We start from the raw sequence: 19,139 nt of genomic DNA on the forward strand, positions 1-19,139 counted from the left end.
CGAAGGTAATAAGCATTAGAATGATGCTATTCTTGATTCACGATGCACTGTACAATGCATGCACGTATGTCCCTAGTCACTGGTGCTTAATAATGCATATTCTCTGGCTGTTAATGTATTTTCAATACAGGTACACGTGTAATAAGTCCTTTTCACAGCAAAGGACCACATCAGTAGACTATTGGGACGTTGAGCAGATGGATAGAGGAGACCAGTGTTTGGGGATTGGTGGCTAGAGCGGCGTTCTGTGGATCTCTTTCTGCGCATTCTTCTTCAGTTCGGCGGTGCCCCTCTCCCAGCCCTGACGGATGTGAGAGAGTGGCCGGGCCAAGCAGGGCAGCGCCAGCAAGAAGCGGAGCACCAGCACCGCACACGGCAGCAGCAGGGAGACCATGTAGGAGTGCGGCATGCCCCAGCTGTATGACTGCACCGAGAGGAAGGACGTGCCTCCAAAGCAGATGGTGTGAGCAGTAACGAGGGCCAGCCCCAGGTAACCTAACGTCGACTGAGAATACAAGAAAAATGGAGAGAAAGAATCGCATGAATGCGTAATGATATTGCACTGCATCGCCAGCAAATGTTAACCCCTGTCGTATAATTTATTTGTGCCAGTTTTAAGTTAAAGAAAAATCCACCCCCTCCCCCCGTGTAAATTAGACATGTGGATTAATCCAGCAAGGGTTAACATAAAAATGTATAATCTTCACGAACATTCCACTGTTCAGCAGTTCACTGTTAATGCACGTAATGCTTCGTAAAGCTTCTTTTGCACACACAGGAGTAAGCAAAAAACTGGAGCAATCCATTTTATGTGAACGTTAGCATATCACTTATCTCCACTGGTGCATTACGCGCTATTAAAAAGGACGGTTGCTGCATGACTTGTGCGTAAGGAGCCTGGTTAGAATTTGTAATGGATCTAAGGGATGTAATGGTCTTACCTCAGTATAGGACATCACCTGCTCGTGATCTTTAATTAGTGCGCTTATGCAACAGCCTGCATTAATCTCGGCAGGAGATGTAATTTAACTATGGAACATGGAGCATATAGGGGAAATGTGATGTCAGATTTATCTTCCGTTTGTCACTCAGTAGAATATACTGTATTAAAATTCCATTATATTGTTTAGGATTATTTAAGAAAATATTTGTGACCTTGTCCAATTAATTCTGACCGAAAATAAATGTATATTTCAAAAAAATTGCAAACAAAAATGTATTTTTGCAATGTTTCTCATGCGATTCCAGGAATTATAAATATCTTAAAAAGGATTAAAATATTTTTTTGCAAGCCTGCTTTTCAACCTGCTTCAACCCTATGTTAGTTCGTGAAACCCGGCATATAAGGATATATAATTTAATCGATAAACTTGTATTCTTACGCTCACGATTCATACGTAGAATTGCTCATTGGAAAATTGATTATTTATGATTTCTGCAAATCACGTACATATTAAACGCTATTACATCTAAGCACATAGAATAACGGAGACAAAAAAACCCACAATAATGCAAAACGTTATCAATTATGGAATGCTACTCTGCATTGTGACGATTAATTAAAATACTTTGATGGTTAATCATTCTATATGTATTGGCTGCACTATTCATACATCATGTCATTTGATCTAGAAAAAAACTTTTGCTAATGTGAGTGGTTAGTTTGCAAGGCAGTGCCGTATTAAACAGTGTTAAAACGATCCGGTTTCATTGAAGCGGAGACGAGATAAATAGATGCGAAAGCTGCATTTTGAGCCATTCAGCTGTCGTGTACACGCATTTTCAGGAACAAAACGTCCCATATAATTTATTATTGTGTTTATGTACTGTTTACCTGCACAAAGCGGAATTCCCTCCAGTTCAAGCTGTTGCCCACTGAAGGCAGTGAAACGATAGCCTGGACAGCGAGAACACCAAGCCCAAGGATCCCAAAGGCAAGGTAAAGCTCACCCTGCCACAATTCCAGGTTAGACGTCTGGGTAGTCTTATTGGCAGCAATCTAGAAAATAAATTAGTCAGGGCCAAAGCCGTGTCATTTTCACGAAACATTAAGCATTACTTCCAAAGTTTTCGCTCACGGGAAGATGCCTCAATATTTTAAAAGTAAAAAATGGGAGACGAAACTTTTTCAATAATTACAGACCCATGAGTCTTCTGTCACATGTAAATGCATTGCTAACGACGATCTTAGGAAACCAAATCAAGGCATAGTTTAGAGGCCAGGTAATCATACAAGCAAGTTGGATGTATAGAATTATTGACTACCATTCACCACATACATACTCATGGTTCGATCCTGGAAAAGTCTTTTGTAGAAAATACATTTGTTTAAATGGAAACTGATTAAGTAATCAAGGCCCTCACAAATAAACGTCTAAACGAAAAAATATATAAAAATGATCAAATATTGTCTGTCGGCTTTCATCGCCAATGTTATTATTCAGAAGTAGTTTATTTTTTAGTTCAACCGTGTAGGTATGCCAATTTACAGACATAAAATAATTGAAAAGATATAACAACTAAATTTTTTATGATGAAAGTAACAATTTACAAATCAGAAGAGATAAAATATTTCAAGCAGATATGATATCACTCAGGCTATTTATAGGGACTTTACAATGATTTCTAAACATTGGATGAAAAGAAACAAAGGCATAAACATAAATGTTGAAAATAACAACCATATTAGTTTTGTGGATGACAAATGAATTGCAACAACTAATGCAAAGGAACAACTACAAAGGAACTACATTATTATTACAGATCAGATTCAAAAAGTCATTGGTTGGGACAAATTACTCTGTTGTTGCAAAACAATAAAAAATACAGACATACTATGTGGATGAATGGAAACATTCATTAACTTATGCGGAGTGGTTTTGAGATATTATCAACACAACAAATTGTGCTTCAGGGAGCAAACTATCTATACAGACAAACAAAAAAATGGATCCCCAGAAATTCAACACAATCAACTCCGTAACATTGTGAGCAGTTATTATGGCAGTAAACAAAGAAATGAAACAAACCGACTAATTTACCTGATTGATTATTCTCTGTGTAGCGCTATCTATGATGGGTTTTCGGATGGGCATGACGAGCGTGTAAACCGCATGCAGGCAGCACAAGAGGAAGGCGGCGATCCCCAGTTGCTTGCGGCACCGCAGCCAGCGGTCGAGCCAGCCGGGAAAGCGGCTGTACTTGGTGCCGCGATGCAGCTGCACGAAGCCGGCCAGAACGCCGGGCAGATAGACCAGAGCTAGCATCACGAGCGATGCGCATGGGAACGCATTGTTGGGCATTTGGATGGCGAGCTGGTAGAATGTGTTTTTGTCATTTTTCAGGTAGTAGTACAGGACATATATGACGGTGGAATAGATGTAAAAGAAGGCCACAACCCCCAGGGAGAGGGTTACGGTCAGCCTCCAGGTAGGGAACAGCTCCAGAGGGATGTTTTCCAATTCCTGAGATGTTGCCAGTGAGCCTCGGTCCACTGGCATAAGGCCCATACGGCTGACTAGAGCCTGCACTTGAGTCTTGGCATCGGGGTCATCACCGCAAATAAAAACCTGTGAAATGATAGTCCAGCGTGGCTAAATTGTGACAGGGCAGTGAATATAGAAGGGAGGCTGTTGACCATAAATACGCACACAAGGCTGCTCAGCCAGAAAACTCTTCAGTGATGACTCGAAGTTGAAGATGTGCAGTGTCAAACAATACAGCATTCTGAGTTGAGAAATGGCCATTTGACCCTATGCCACCACTCAAAAATTCTACTCGTGCTTCTTGCTGTCAATAAATATGTGCATGTACAATTATACATGATTGATGTATGAACACGGTATTTCGTTTGTTATGCAGACATTCAATTATTTAATGATCAGACATTGTAAATAATTAATGCAAACTACATAATCCATAGCTCATTTATTTGTGAGCTTTTAGGCACAAACCTTGGATATGATTCAAGTACAAGAAATAAACAGCGAAAGTTATAGTTATTCTTTTTGTTGTGGTAATAAAAGATCAATGCCCTTGAAACTTAAAGATGGTCTGCTGCTGTTAAATTATTGCCCTATCAGATGTAGGAGATGTGTGGTGGTGCACGCCGCTAACACAGCATCAGACTTTAGAGATCGGATTGATGGGTCAAGTATATATACAAGGTGTATGCCATAAACCCCCCTCTCCAGGGTATACAAGGTGGCCAGTTGATGAAAGCACGGAAGGTAGATTATTATCCTATCTTAATGGGTATTTAATGTTATTTTGCTGTACGTGTGGATCTCATCCGAGATTTTAACACAATACTCATTCATAGATTTACCAAGTTTTCCAATGCAGGAACGTCCTGAAAGTCCTGGAGGTCTCGAGGCTTTCGTGGCTAAATTAATCCCACATTATTTTGTTATATTGATATTATGAAATTCCACCTCTGGCTCAGGACTACCTACAGAGATCTCATCTGACATTGTACTGTGTAGATTTATATCGTGCCTTAGTCTAAGGCGCTTTACATTAATTATCTAATTGAACATAAGGTGATCGTGGTTAAAAATAGAGAGTGGGGTTATTAAAGTGGCGGTGTAGTTATTCTGACACTTGGGAGGACGAATTGGAGTGGTTAAGAAGGGGTTGAGGTAGGCCTGGACAGTGGCCTGCAGACATTTGATCATTGGCCTCTCTAGTTCTGTTGGGTATCTCACAAACAGGGGTACCGCTGCTGCAGAGAGTGCCGGGAGTATGCGAGCATCACCTGCTTGCTGGAATTCTCCAGCCCTGACTGCAGGGCCCATGCCGACAGCGTGTTGAGACCTTTCACCACGTGCGCCCGCGGGAACATTTTGGCCAAGTGCTCGGCATTGGAATCCTCATATTGCCCCTTGTACTTGTTATTGCTCAAGTCCAGCAGCGTCTTGCCAGCGAGGTCTCCCACTACATCGGGGAGGGAGCTGTAGTGATGCCGCATGACAGCTATAATCACCAGATCAGCCTCGCTAGCGGCATCAGCGTACGAGGCGATGCGGGAACTTGCGGGAAGCAGGGAGGATGCAGCCTCAGGGTCGCGGCTGCCCAGCACCACGGTGATGCCCCTCTGATGGAAGCACATGGCCAATGAGCGTCCCATGTCTCCCATGCCCAGCACGGCAATGTTCCTGCTATGTTTCTTCTTAGCAGCAGCTGCTGCTGCTGTTGTTGCACACTCGCCTTCGGGTGCGAGAGGAAAACCGCCGATATTCCCAGGTGTCTCCATACTCTGCGATGCAGATATGTGGGAGAAAAACAGAACGCAGGCACAGTAATTCATCGTTGGAGTTTGATTTTGTAAATAAACGCAGTAGTTGCGTAGGTTTTAGTGCTTGTGTTGTGTCACTCTCCCATGTGTTTTGGCAAATTCTATTCAGACAAGCTGAACAACACGCGGTAGAAGCCAAAAACACATTGAGAGGCTAAATTAATAATGTACTCTTTATTAATGTCACCATATGTGTGTGACTATTGAAAGAACAATACCTCTAAGGCATTTTGGAAGAACACTAACAGAGGTAAAATACCGATGTAATGTTGTATTATCTGCACGCTCGTTTTACAAATGACTGAAAATATATAAAATGTATCAATGTTTCACGGCTATGTCTTTACTTTTAACATTTTAAATTGTCGACATTTTGCGGCTCATTGTTTGTATATACATCACAAATAAAGGCCTAAATCATCTATGATATAGATAATTTGTTATAACCATGTACAAGAAGGCAACAGCTACGCTGATATTACATAAAGCAACAATATATACGTGAAGGAGTCGGACAAGGAGACACGCTTTCACCAAGTTATTCATACCGACATTAGAAGTTTTTTTTAAAAACGTAATTGGTGAAACAAAGGCATAAATATGAGTACAGAATATATTAATCATCTCAAATTTTATGATTACATAGTCTTCATTATCACGAAGGGGGAGGAACTGCAATAAATAATGGAATACATTAATAATCAGGCTGCAAAGTTGAGCTGAATACAAGTAAAACAAACGTCATGCTCAACAAGCTTGTTAAACAATTGTGCCCCACCAACATTTTATTCGTGGGACACAATTGGAAAACACATCAGAGTTTCGTATACTGCACTAAACTTGACTTGAAGCGTTCGTGACTACAGGAATTACTCTTTGGTTCTTTCGGTAAAGTCACGTAGAAAGAAAATAAATTAAATAATAGAATACGACGTTTCGATTGCAACACAAGCAACCGTCATCAGGTAGAACTACATTTTAGAGAGAGACAAAACACAGACACCGAGACACACAGACAGACTCACAAGCAGAGAGAGAGAGACAACACAGAGACACACAGAGAGACGCACAACATAGACACACAGAGACCCAATGCCTCTGTGTCAAGTAATTCCTGCAGTCACGAAAGCTTCAAATCAAGTTTGAACCACCTCTACGGGGAGGATTTAAGTTTGTTTTCTCTCTCTCTCGGTGTGTCTGAGGATGTAAGTTGTTTATCGCTCTCTGCGTGTCTCTGTCAAATTTCACAATTAACTTCAAATTTTGCAATCTTCGGAGAGGCTATGCGTTAACTGTGTGTTAGCCGACTCTCGGTGTTGCATTGCATTACATTTCCAATTTTTTTTCTAAATTTTGTTTTCTCAAACTGTCTATTTCTCTCTCTAAAATTTACCAGGCTCCCATAGGTCCATTCGCTCTTTCTCTCATTCGGTCGCTTCGGGGTGGATTTCCACACAACTCTCTCTAAAATGTACCAGTCTTGTTGGGTCTTTCATTGACATGCTAATTTCCCTGCTCCAGCAGCTGCTCCAGCAGACCCACCTCTCTCTCTGCCCCCCCTCTCTATTTAAGGCCTCGACACAGAGGCATTGGGTCTCTGTGTGTCTATGTTGTGTGTCTCTCTCTGTGTGTCTCTGTGTTGTCTTTCTCTCTCTCTCTGCTTGTGTTTGTCTGTGTGTGCCTGTGTTTTGTCTCTCTCTCAAATCTAGTTCTACCTGAGGACGGTTGCTTGTGTTGCAATCGAAACGTCGTATTCTATTATTTAATTTATTTTCTTTCGACGTGACTTTACCTCAAGAACCAAAGAGTATATATATACTGTATATCTAGGATAGTTATTGAGGGTGGATCTGGATCAAAGTGAGGAGAGTAGGCTTAGAGTGCTTTTGAAAAGTTGAACATGTTATGTGAAAGCTTTCAATCCGCATTTTGGTAGACATTCCATTGTCTACATACGTCAACATTACATTAGTGGTAAGTCAGAATGAACGATGTTTACTTTGAAAATGTGTTTTATTTCAGTACATCATTTATACCGTATAAATGCATTCAAGTGAATAGCTTATTTTTAGGATTTAATATTTAATTATTTATACAAATGCTTTCGAGTGTGAGCTACATTTACATATTCATGACAATTTGGAAAACACAATAAATAAATAAATATCATTAAATCAGAGTAACATTATTTGTCTGCAAAAATAAACATTAAACATTATGCTTGCTGTAAGGAGCAATACCGAAATACAATTCGCGAATATTTACCAACGTATACTATTTTGACAATGATATTGTACTTATATTTACTCTGACACAACAGTATGAGATATGCGGGTTGACTGAATTCCTGCAATGCATTTGTCAAAACATTCTGCCATGTGTGCAAGTACCTGGCTTCACGTTGTGGCCTGGGACATATGCCACTGCACCACACAGACTACTACACTTTTCGTGTTGTAAATTATGATATACCACTCATCCCTGAGAATTTGCTCCATCCTATCAGACCTTGGAAGTTAAGCTTGGTGTAACCTGGAACCGCTTGGATGGGTGACCACCACCATGCATAAAACCGACAGTGTAGGCTCTGCAGCCAGTCGAGGAGGGCAGTGCAACAACATTCATTGCTGCCCCGTTGTCCCCCCCCAACTTCATTAACTCGGACTGACCAGCATCGTGAAGTATGGTCAAATAACCTTCTCTGCCTGCATGGCCGTGGATTAGATTAATACTTAACCCAGCGAGGCAGTGGTCTGCCAGAGAGCTGCACTTACAATCGAAAGGCTGCAAGTTCACATCTCAGGGGTCAACTCAGTCCACGGTCACCGCTTCAGGATCGATGTAATGAATACCACTTTGGTCGAAGTCAACACTGGTTGCCTTGGACAGAAGCAGCCCTCCATAGGAATAAATCATTTCTATCACTAGATTAGAGTCAGCAGCCAATATGAACACTAACCAATGTTAAATTCAGTCGGTAGGTACTCTGACATTACAGTATTTATTCTGAGAGGAAACAATAAAACATGTGAAGAGGTGCAACCCTGCAATTCCTTCCTCAGGTCACTGCTGGCAGAAGAGCCCCCACTAGATGTCCAGATGTCACGAGATGTCAACCACAACCAATCCGTTGATCGACGAACTGTGATGTACCCATCTGTTCTGCTGGGTGGACAGAAACATTGTTTTAACTGTAATGCCGGCAGAACGAACTGTCAACATCTGGATTGCAAGTCCATTGTGCTGACTGTTACACTACGGAAGCTTCCCTATCCATTGGGACCATCTGCAAAAACAATAAAAAAACATTTTCACGAAACAAATTACAAACCTTTGAAGCAAATATGCAATGTTACCTACCTCTCTTCAGCTTGTGTACAGAGGTCTGTCTAAGACGATGACAAAAACAGCAAGGATCAGCGTTGCGGATGAATAATCCAGAGGAAAAAAATGGAACTGAGAGAAAAACAGCTCGAAGCCTTCCACAGGATAATACAGTAAATTATTCAGAAATACATTTATAAATTAATACACTTCCAGAACATGGCAGAGAATTGCAATAGTAAGCCACTGGTTTTTCAGGATTAGGTGCGGCCTCTCAGTACATGTATAACTTTGTCAAATTTACTTTTGACCACAGAAATTACTGGATGATTTTATGGAACGATAAAAGGGAGTGGCATTCATATTTGGGGTTTTGGGTGGAGTGATGTGGCTATGCGGTATGTGTTGAATGTTGGATTTTGAGCAGAGGCTAGCCAGCAATCTCTACAACCCTCTCTTTTTTCCACTATTAATTTACTAATATGTTTATTTACCGTTATGGGTTATTTGAGAATGCAACCCCTGCTAGGATGTTGTAAATTATACACCTAAGGTCTTCCCTGAAACATAACTTTCTCATTGGGCTATAACCATCAAAGGGAAAGTCTTTCCATGCTAAAATGAACATGCAGCTGTGTTTCGATTAGCACGGGTGGCTACGTATGGTGCGAAAGAAGTTCAAAATACACACATGATCCTGAGCTTGCGGCTGAAATGCCACATTCCTACAATTTGAACCATTGTACGGATAAGAAACATTGTAGGGGTTAGTCATAGAGATAGCTTAAGAAATGAAGAAAAAAACGAACAGGAGTCATTGATGCGGTTATTAAAGCAAAACAAATTAAGTGCAAATGGTCAGGACACAATATGAGAACAGAAGATAGATATCATCTGTTTAGAGGAGACTGAGGGAAGACAAAAAAAACAACAGAGGAAGATAGCAGAAGAGATGACCATAGCAAGACAACATCTACGAATTTGGAGACCACGACTGGATCAGAGCAACTAGGGAATGGAATAAATATTGGGAAGGCCTTTTCCCAGCAGTGGGATGGTAACAACAACGAAAACAACACTTACAACAGGCGCGGTTCGACCACTAGGGGCGTTGGGGCATAGCACCACCAAGCAGCTGGAGATGACAAATTATTATTTTTCTCATAAAAAATACTTTTCTTTCAATAGTTTTGTTTAAAAAGTTTTAAATATGATGATTATTTCAACGTGAATTGCCTAATGAAGATAACATTTTAAGTTGTTCATATTAGAAATCGCTGTAACACCACAGTCTGATTTGTGCCTCAGGCATGTCCCGGGGCAGCTGTGAATGTGTCCGAATTGAGAGAAATCCCTTCTTCATTCGGTGCGATCAGCTTCTAGCATTGTAGCGACGCCGTTCGAGACCCATTCAGGGCGGTGAAAAAGGCACCCGCGGCTGTAATGAGACGATGTCACGACGCGAGATTGCGCTGTGCAAATATAGCAGCTCACGGTCTACACGCTCCAGGAGGAAACAACAGCAATGACGATGGCAGCAGGTGCAGCGAACGAAGAATTAGAAGGCCAATAAGATGACGAAGTTTTTCTTCATTATAACGCCATATTTTCAGAGGTCACTCACAACAGCCCCACCTAGTGGAAATGTATCGAGCCGCCACTGACTAACTATTGTTGGCTTCCATGAACTAGAAAACAAAATGGGATCCAGCCTGGCAATAAAAGAGACTCCCTACCTACCATTCTATTCCTCTGCCAATATGATGTAAATGTTGCCACGAGTCATCCTATGGAGAGACTAGCTCTCACCATGGGAATGTACAGCTTCCACAACTGTAGTAGAGCTGCCACAGGAGATGATTGCTACCACGATGTTAATTTGGACAGCAAGATCCTACGATCCGACGACTTAACTCCGGAAGCCGCTCTACATTGCTTATGGTACTCCGTAGTAGGACTTCATGCTCCAAAAAGTTTTTCATCAATAAATCTTCAGCGTCATGCATTAACACTGTCTGAGAGCTCAGGCCAACATATGATGCGTGTGGCTCTGAGATTTTACGATTGTTGATTCAAACTCGACCCTAAGCCCACTGTGGTTGTCAACTCAAGTGTACACATAAGCGGAAGGGTGAGCCATCTCTGGGGAAGGCATTGAGCGCCTTGCCTGCTCTGCCTTTCACACTTTAAAAATTCCACGGCACATCACAAGTACGAAGTGCTGCATGTCATGGCACAGCCAAACCTAGCACCCACCGCTGGCTGAATTCCCCAAAGTAAAACAAGGACTCCCTTCTTTATCCTCAAATTTGACTGGTTGTCAATGCTGTATAAGCAATCGTTTCTGTATTGTGGTCGCTTAAAAAATATTTGTGGACAATAATATATTGTGGTAAGGAATACTTTGTTATATTTTAGCTTCTTGACATTTTCCTTAGTTTTATTTTCATAATGTTTGTTTCTAAGCCTGTAACTTTTGAGGAAGTGAAACTATTTAAAACAACACAAAATTACGCACAATGTATATTTAATTTGAGGTTTAATTTTTATATGAAGATACTCTAGCAGCTTAAGCAGCAATACTAATGTGTGCAGAAATAGCATGATGATACATGTATAGATGTAGGTTTATAACACTATCATAAGTCAGTTCTGTTTAAAAATGAGAAACGTGACTGGTTTCAGACATGAGAAGCCATATCAATCGGTGGCTTTCACCACTTTAAAAAATACAACTGCGATACACTTTTTTTATTCAACGAAGTCATCATTGCTTAGATTTGGGCAGTATTATTAATTCAGCTGGTATAACATTTTTGGATATTCGTACGAGGGATAGGAAAACATATTTGGGAACAAGATAATTCAACTGACCAACTAACCTAATGTGAGCCCTAAAACCGTTCATTTTCATCTAAAAATATTAGCCTTTTTCTTAAATCGCTAAACTATATGGACTGCATATATGAATATGTATTTAAAGTATTTCAGCTCATCTTTTTAAACTCATTTGCCTCCTGTTCATGTGATAATGGCTTTTCTGGAAAGTACATTATATTAAATAAGAGCTGACAACTAATTTATATGTACTTATTTTTACGACAGTATAAATATCTATGCTGCACGTGAATATACACCCATTTAACCGAGCGGCTTGCGAGAGTTCAAAACCCTATTGGATAGTACCAATTTAAGGAGAAGTAAAGACTGGTCATCCCATGGATAGACTCGCTCCTGCCATACGAATTTGGAATTTCCACCATTGGCTTAGTGCTGTCAACATGAGATGAGTACTGTTTCCATGCTCATTTGGGCAAGAATTCATTTTGACTTTGAATGCACATGATATATTCACTACGTGCGGGAAGTACCCAGCGTTGCCCGGGCAAAAAATATATTTTAAAACTTCTCTTAAAAACATAACATATGTAGTGGTTCACACCAGAGAGGCAGAGACTTCTTAGAGGCAACACGTTTATTTAACAATAAAGCCCTAAACACAAAGGGGTATATCTGCCCCTTCACCAGCTACCCTAGGGAGGTATCTCCTCCGGGCTAGCTAACCCTAGCTCACACGGGGTGGCGAGATCGGACTGGACCCCGTGTCTTGTAGTCGGGCAGTTCTTCTCAAGGTGACGGCTTCGGTCTTGATTCCTGCAACAACCAGTCGGACCCGTGGCGGGGCTTACTTCGCCCCTAGTCACGCCCCTATTCTCGAGCCTTCGAGAGGGACCTGGTCCTTGTCCCGTGGTCCCCCAGCCTCCTATTTGGGGCCCCCGGACCAGTATCTCTGGTCACCAGGCCCCCGGGTTCACATGGAGTGCCATGGCCCCCTGTGTACCCCTGCACCATCCCTGGCACTCTTGCCCCCTAACCTCCAGAGGCTGGCACTGCACGTGGAGTGCAGTGCCATCCATCCTTGATCGGCAATCTCAGCCGGCCCCCGCTAGGGCCGGTACTGCACTCCCACTGCAGTGCTGTAGGTGATGTGAGCGGTGTGTGTCGTGCCTCACACAGGCTGGCTTCACACAATATGCAGTGACATCTGCCGATGCCACTACATCACCCCCCCCCCCTCGTAGCACTCAGCCGTCCCGGCTGACAACTCCCCCCTGAAAATAAGCTGACCCCTAATAGCAACATAACAACGTGTGCTTCAACGAGAACAATAACAAAAACGATCCCGACAATAAATACCCCAGCCCACCTATACAAATGTACACTATTTACAAATATACATCGCGACCGGAAAAGGGCGGGAATATGAAGCAACAAAAAAAGATAGAGAGGACAAAAAAGCGCACATAGATACACACCGTGTATCGCCCTGTGAAAATTTGATAAAGGCAACGACAACAATGGCCCGACGAGTGAGACCTCAATAAATGGTGTGGGGGGGGGGGGTGCGTGTGACTGGGGTCACGTGAACCGGAAAGTTTTGGACCGAGTCCTCATGGCCGGTCCACCGGCGGAAGACCTGGGGGGAACTTGCAAGTGTTCTGGAGCAGCCGAATCTGCCCCGGGAGCCATCAGCTGGGCGGAGGAGCTCCCGGCATCCGGAGCCGGAGGAGCAGCAGATGGTGGCACCTGGAGGGGCGTCAATCGCGCGGCATCTGAGGATGAATCGACAGGCCTCTGCTGAGGATCTGCCTCGGCAGGCACACCCCTCAACTCGCCGGACACGTCACATACTCGGCCCCTGCATTTTGGAGGTGAGATGGAATCGCGTGGAGCCACGAAGGGCTTGAGGCGCGACGGGTGGACAAACCAGCACCGGCGGCCCCACCGAATTTTTACGCATTGCGGACGGACAACGCGAACGATCTCGACCAGCCCTCCCCAAGGTTTGAATAATTTTGGCAAAGTACCCACCGGAACCTGAGGGCAATGGAGCCATGCCCTGTCACCTACAACCCACTCATGGCGCGAAACATGCCTATTCCGCAGGCGCTCGTTAGCCAACTGGCACGAATTAGAATGCACCCTAGTAGCTTCGCGTGCTTCAGACAGCCTCTGAATGTTGAAGCGTGCCACCTCGGAAATTTTGGATTTAGTGAGTGGAGGCGCTATGCGCAGTTGAACGTCAATTGGGGGGTAGTGATCCCTTCTGTACATCAAATAAAATGTCGAATAGCTGGGACTCGCTGACCTGGTGACTCAACATTGAGGTGACCATTTTGTGCAGGTGCTCAACCATACCATCTGTTTGGGGATGGTATGGTGACGTGCGAATTCGCACGTCAATAGTTCGCACACCTTGATGCTCAGGAGCACCCTTATTGGATGTAACCATCCATAGGCCAGCATGAAAAATATTCCACCCCCACCAGTAAATATTTACCATATTTTCCCACATATAGCCTGCATACGCATATAACCCACAGACGCATATACCCCGCAAAAATAGCATTTTGTGTAAAAAAAGTTCAGATAGCCCGCACCTCCATATACCCCGCATGCATTCATATATTTAACGTTGTTACCGCAGCTTAGTTCCATCATATTAATACAAAGTTTACATTTGTAATACATTCCACTATCAATTGTTAACATTAAAATCATAACGTGCACAAAGAAAACAAACTAACCGGAAACGAGTGAACTTAAAACAGTAAATAAGTAACAAAAGTAAATATCCAATAAATAAGTAAGTAAGCTTACTGTTAGGCTTACCAGCATTCGACCTCATCATATCACCGGTAGTTACCCCTGTACAGTCTTAGCAATGGTAGATTGCACACTGCGCAGACAATAGCAGCACTACGGTAACGCCATTGCCTCCTGGCAACACAGCCATTGGAAGTTTGAAACAAAGCTCATAGTCGCGACTGTATACGGTAGTGCTCAGCCAATAGCAGCGGCCTAATGGACTCAGTAATTATGATTCTGCGTCTGGTAGACGCTTGTTAAGGCCCTTCCTATTGCGCAATCCATAGCCTCAGCTGAAACTTTCGCACCCCCCTACATCCACTGAAAGTATTACGGTAAACAAAGTGCGCCCACTTCAAACATTGTCGTTTTATTGTACAAACAATTCGAATGATTTTAAACGTGATAACATGTGCAATTTTAGTGTGAGTGGTTTATTCAGCAGTGCTTTAGTCAAAGGTAAGTGTTGTATAAGAAAAAAAATAACGAGTTATGACATATCACACCTGTAAAATATTTTTTGGATTGCCCGCACCTCTATATACCCCGCAGGGTCTTGTTTTGTTTGCAAAAAGTGGTATACACCGCGGGTTATATGCAGGAAAATACGGTATTACTCCGGGGGGTAACGGGAAAGGGACCCAGAATGTCCAGTGCGACCAGTTCATTGATGCGTGAGACGCGAATCGACTGCAAGGGTGGACAATAGGGCCTGGCCGGCTGGTTCCACCACACGCACTGTACACAACCCTTCAATAGATCAGCCACGTCCTTGGCCATGCCTGGCCAGAAAAAATCATGCTGGATCGTGGCGAGAGTTTTGTGCACGCCCAAGTGTAGAAGTTTTACATGAACAGTCCACACAACCCTCCCTCGCAGGGCCGTGGGCATGACAACAGCATAACAGCGTGCCCCCTTGTCCCATCACAGTAGCAGGCCATCCCTCAGGACAACTGGAGCCAGGCCCCTACGGCTACCATCATTATCAGCATGTTTGGCATGGCGACGCAACTTGAACAGGGACGTGTCCTCCATCTGGAGACGTCCCCATTCAGCGAGGTCAAGTTCAAGGATGGCGTCGTGTGCCACAGGACCGTCCATCACCTCCGTGGGAGCCACCTCAGCCGATGCTGCAAGGGGTGGGGCCGAATCATCAACTGGCCCCCTACAGCGCCCAGAGCCCGAAAAGCATGCACATTCAGTGCGCAACGGCAACCGTGACAAGGCATCAGCATTGGAGTGCTGAGTACCCTTCCTGTACGACACGGTGAAGGAAAAATCCTGGAGAATCTCCAGCCAACGTGAAAGTTGGCCAGATGGCTGGTCGACCTGCAGCGCATATTGATGCGCGGCATGGTCAGAGCACACTGTGAAGTGCCGGCCATACAAATATGGACGGTACAGCCGCACAAACACTACAATTGCCAGGAGTTTGCGGCACGTGACACAGTAGCATTGTGCGGCCGGGGAAAGTACCCTGCTACCATATGCGATGACACACTCCACCCCGTTGACTACCTGAGACAAGACTGCGTTAATGCCGGTGTCACTCGCGTCCGTATCGAGGACGAACAGAATAGCAAAATCGGGGTAATGGAGGGGAGGGACGTAGACTAGGGCCTCACGAAGTGCCACAAACGAGGCCTACTCCTCTTCCTCCCAATTAAACTTTTGACCTTTGATTGTCAGCGCGTGGAGGGCTTCGCGATGGTAGCAAACCCAGCAACAAGGCGGCGGTAGCACGATGCGAAGCCGATGAAGCTCCGCACCTCCCCCACCGACGTGGGGGTAGGCTACGTCCGAACGCACGCCATTTTCTCAGGGTCAGTGGAAACGCTGGACTTGCTAAAAATGTGGCCGAGATACCGCACAGATGTTTGCAGTAGGTGGCATTTTTGGGGCTTAAATTTGAGATTTGCCGCTCGCATTTTGGCAAAAACAGCGCGCAACCAATCGAGGTGTTCATCGAACGTGCGGCTAAAGATGATGACATCATCGAGATATATTAGACAGGAGTCCCACTGGTGTCCAGCTAGAACTAGCTCCATTAAACATTGGAATGTCGCCGGCGCGGAGTGGAGTCCCATCGGTAGCTGGTTGAATTCAAAAAGGTCCTGCGGCGTACGGAATGCCGTCTTGGGCCTGGAAGCTTCGTCCAATGGCAACTGCCAAAACCCGGACAGGAGGTCGAGCGTGGAAAAATACTGAGTGCCCGCTAGGGCGTCCAGGGAGTCGTCCATCTGGGGGAGAGGGTAACCATCAGCAACCAAAATTTTGTTGAGCTTACGAAAATCAACGCAGAAGCGCAAACTGCTATTGTGCTTCTTAACGAGCACAATATGGGCTCCCCACGAACTGGTAGATGGCGAAATGATGTCGGCGGCCAACATTTCATCAACTGCCAGCCGAACATGCTCTATTTCGGCAGGACTAAGCCTGTAAGGGTTTTGGCGGATGGGAGCGGCATCACCCGTGTCAATGTGGTGGCTCAATAATGTGGTGCGGCCAATATCGAATTTACCGGTGCTGAAAATATCAGCGAACTCTATTAAAAGCGACCTCAATTTATTCCTCTGGGCTGCCAGCAAAGTCCGCAGCCTCCGAGCAGAGGGAGTCCACCCAGCGGACATCTGAACCCGAACGCGGCATCGGACGTGACCCGGCCCCAACGCTATCCACGACGCAATCACCCCGAAACGACGCATGGGCAAGCACCATGACTTGCGGAATGACGGACATTTGTAGCCCGGCATTCAGGACCTGAATGAATGGTTCCCTATCAGCGGATACTAGGGTCTGTGCCCCCACCAGCTCTAGCCCCCGTACAACTGTGTTAGAGGGACCCAGGAGGATCCCCCGCGCCGTTGTCGCTGGATCAAGCGGCTTTCGCAAGTGCAGATGAACGAGCATTTGCGTGCCTGGGGGGACCCGAACTGTTTGCAACGCAAGCGCCTGTACTGTGGCATTGACCGTACACAAGCGAGTGGGAGAGGGTAGGAATGTCAACCGACGGCCAGATGGCAATTCGATACACCCCTGGTCAATTAAAATTTTAATCGGCATCTTCCCCAAGAAATCTGTCCCCAGCAAGTATGGGACAGCGAGGGACGAAGAGACAAGGATCGGTTCCGTCAATTTTATATCGGCAATACAAATTTGTGCAGTGATTTGCCGAATAATACCTATTGAACACCCTGTTGGCGGCAAAGCACGGTACTTCGACAGGGCACAAGGAACGGCATTTGTACGGCAAGATGTTATAAATGAGCTCGAAAATAATGGTCGCCGACGCCCCAGTGTCGACGAGCATTTGAAAATCGACCCCCTCAATGGATCCCACGACAACCAACGAACTTGTGGTCGCAGCGACCACCCTATGAACCAACTCCGTCGGAGTGGCCAGTCAGCCTGAACACGCTCTGTGCTCTCCCGTACCAACGCACGATACTCGATATAGGTACTCAAAGAAAAACTGATTTTGCCTGTGGCCTATTCTATTGGGGGTATGTTGTGCCTCTGAAACTAGGAGACTGACTCTGCTTGATAGTGTCAATCACATTTGCATGCGCTCTGAGAGAACTTGTTATAAATGTCACAGCTGCAAAGGGGGATCGTAAATGCAAAAAAGGTTTGTGTCATTACTGATCTGGTTTCAAACACTGGAATTAGTGGGAAATTGATCACATTACTTCTGTACATTGAAATGTAAAGACGTGAAATGCTGCAATAATAATGAAGTCGACAGTGGACACGAAAGTACTGAGACACTGGCCCTGCATTTTGTTTCCTGGCAAAGGCTGCTCCCATCATTTCGAATGGTGCAGTTGCTTTTGCCTCTGGCCAAAGAACATCGCAGTACAAAACTGATTGTTGTTTTTAATGTCGTCTATTGCAGATTGTGTCGATGTTTTTGTTGCAAGATATACTGTAGCAAAGAGCGGGATTGTTGTTTGGTCATGTAGGCATGAGGAATTTTAGTTTTTAATGTCAACTAATCTTTACCCAATATGAGCTCATCTTGATTTGAAGCTTTCGTGACTGCAGGAATCCATACTATTTGGTTCTTTCGGTAAAGTCACGTAGAAAGAAAATAAATTAAATAATAGAGCACGACGATATGATTGCAACACAAGCAATCGTCATCAGGTGGGACAACCACAGCAAGCAAGAAAAAACTGCTGAAGTAGGCATATATATATAACCTCGTGCCACGGCAGATCTCTCGCCTACTTCAGCAGTTTTTTCTTGCCGTGGTTGTCCCACCTGATGACGATTGCTTGTGTTGCAATAGGAACGTCGTGATATATTATTTTTCTACCTACGTGACTTTACCGAAAAAACCAAAGAGTATGAGCTGATTTGTTTTCATATGCCCCTACTGGATATCTGTGACCAACTCCAACTGAACATCTGTGAAAAAGAGCTTAATAGCTCATCGGATTCCTCCAGTATAAATATATATTCTGATATGCAATCTGAGCAGAAATTGTTTCTTTAGCTCGTTATTGTCCATCCAGCTCCCGATCCGCTTTAGGGCAGTTCCCCACATCTGCTCGAGTTCCAGATACTTTTACCACAAAAAACCCAAATCAGTCATGCATATTCTTGACAAAATGTATTGGTATAAATACATAATAAAAATATTAATACCTGTTTTAGATTAAAAGGAACAAGTGTATGACATTCGTTTTGAATAAATAATAATAATGAACTCAGAGCCACGGGTGACATTTTTTCAAGATGCCTTCTGAGGTTTGGCCCACTTAGAGAGAGAGATCTTGGGTCTTTATAAAAGAGTTAATGATGAATCTGGTTATTTATGTATATTTGTACTAGAGCATCACTGCTATTACAATCTTGTAATATATTA

The 19,139-nt window shown here is 44.0% G+C and overlaps 1 protein-coding gene across 1 annotated transcript; it reads right to left on the minus strand.

The window, feature by feature from the left end:
• Positions 1-232: 232 nt before the first annotated feature.
• On the minus strand, positions 233-5,308 carry STEAP4 (STEAP4 metalloreductase). Its single transcript, XM_078615557.1, has 4 exons — positions 4,757-5,308; positions 3,042-3,569; positions 1,835-1,951; positions 233-505 (listed from the first exon to the last, which is right to left on the minus strand). The coding sequence occupies exons 1-4, from the start codon at positions 5,306-5,308 to the stop codon at positions 233-235; spliced, it is 1,470 nt and encodes a 489-aa protein (XP_078471683.1).
• Positions 5,309-19,139: the final 13,831 nt, after the last annotated feature.

This window comes from Lampetra planeri, chromosome 2 (genome assembly GCF_965212315.1).
Source record: "Lampetra planeri chromosome 2, kcLamPlan1.2.h2, whole genome shotgun sequence".
Lineage (NCBI taxonomy): Eukaryota > Metazoa > Chordata > Hyperoartia > Petromyzontiformes > Petromyzontidae > Lampetra > Lampetra planeri.

What these genes read in the sequence shown, in the direction of transcription:
- STEAP4 (XM_078615557.1), bottom strand. Translation starts at nt 5,308, where the DNA reads ATGAATTACTGTGCCTGCGTTCTGTTTTTCTCCCACATATCTGCATCG. An exon ending in CACAGAGAATAATCAATCAG is followed by an intron (nt 1,952 to 3,041) that starts GTAAATTAGTCG and finishes GAATTGTGGCAG; the next exon opens with GGTGAGCTTTACCTTGCCTT. An exon ending in GGGAATTCCGCTTTGTGCAG is followed by an intron (nt 506 to 1,834) that starts GTAAACAGTACA and finishes TTGTATTCTCAG; the next exon opens with TCGACGTTAGGTTACCTGGG.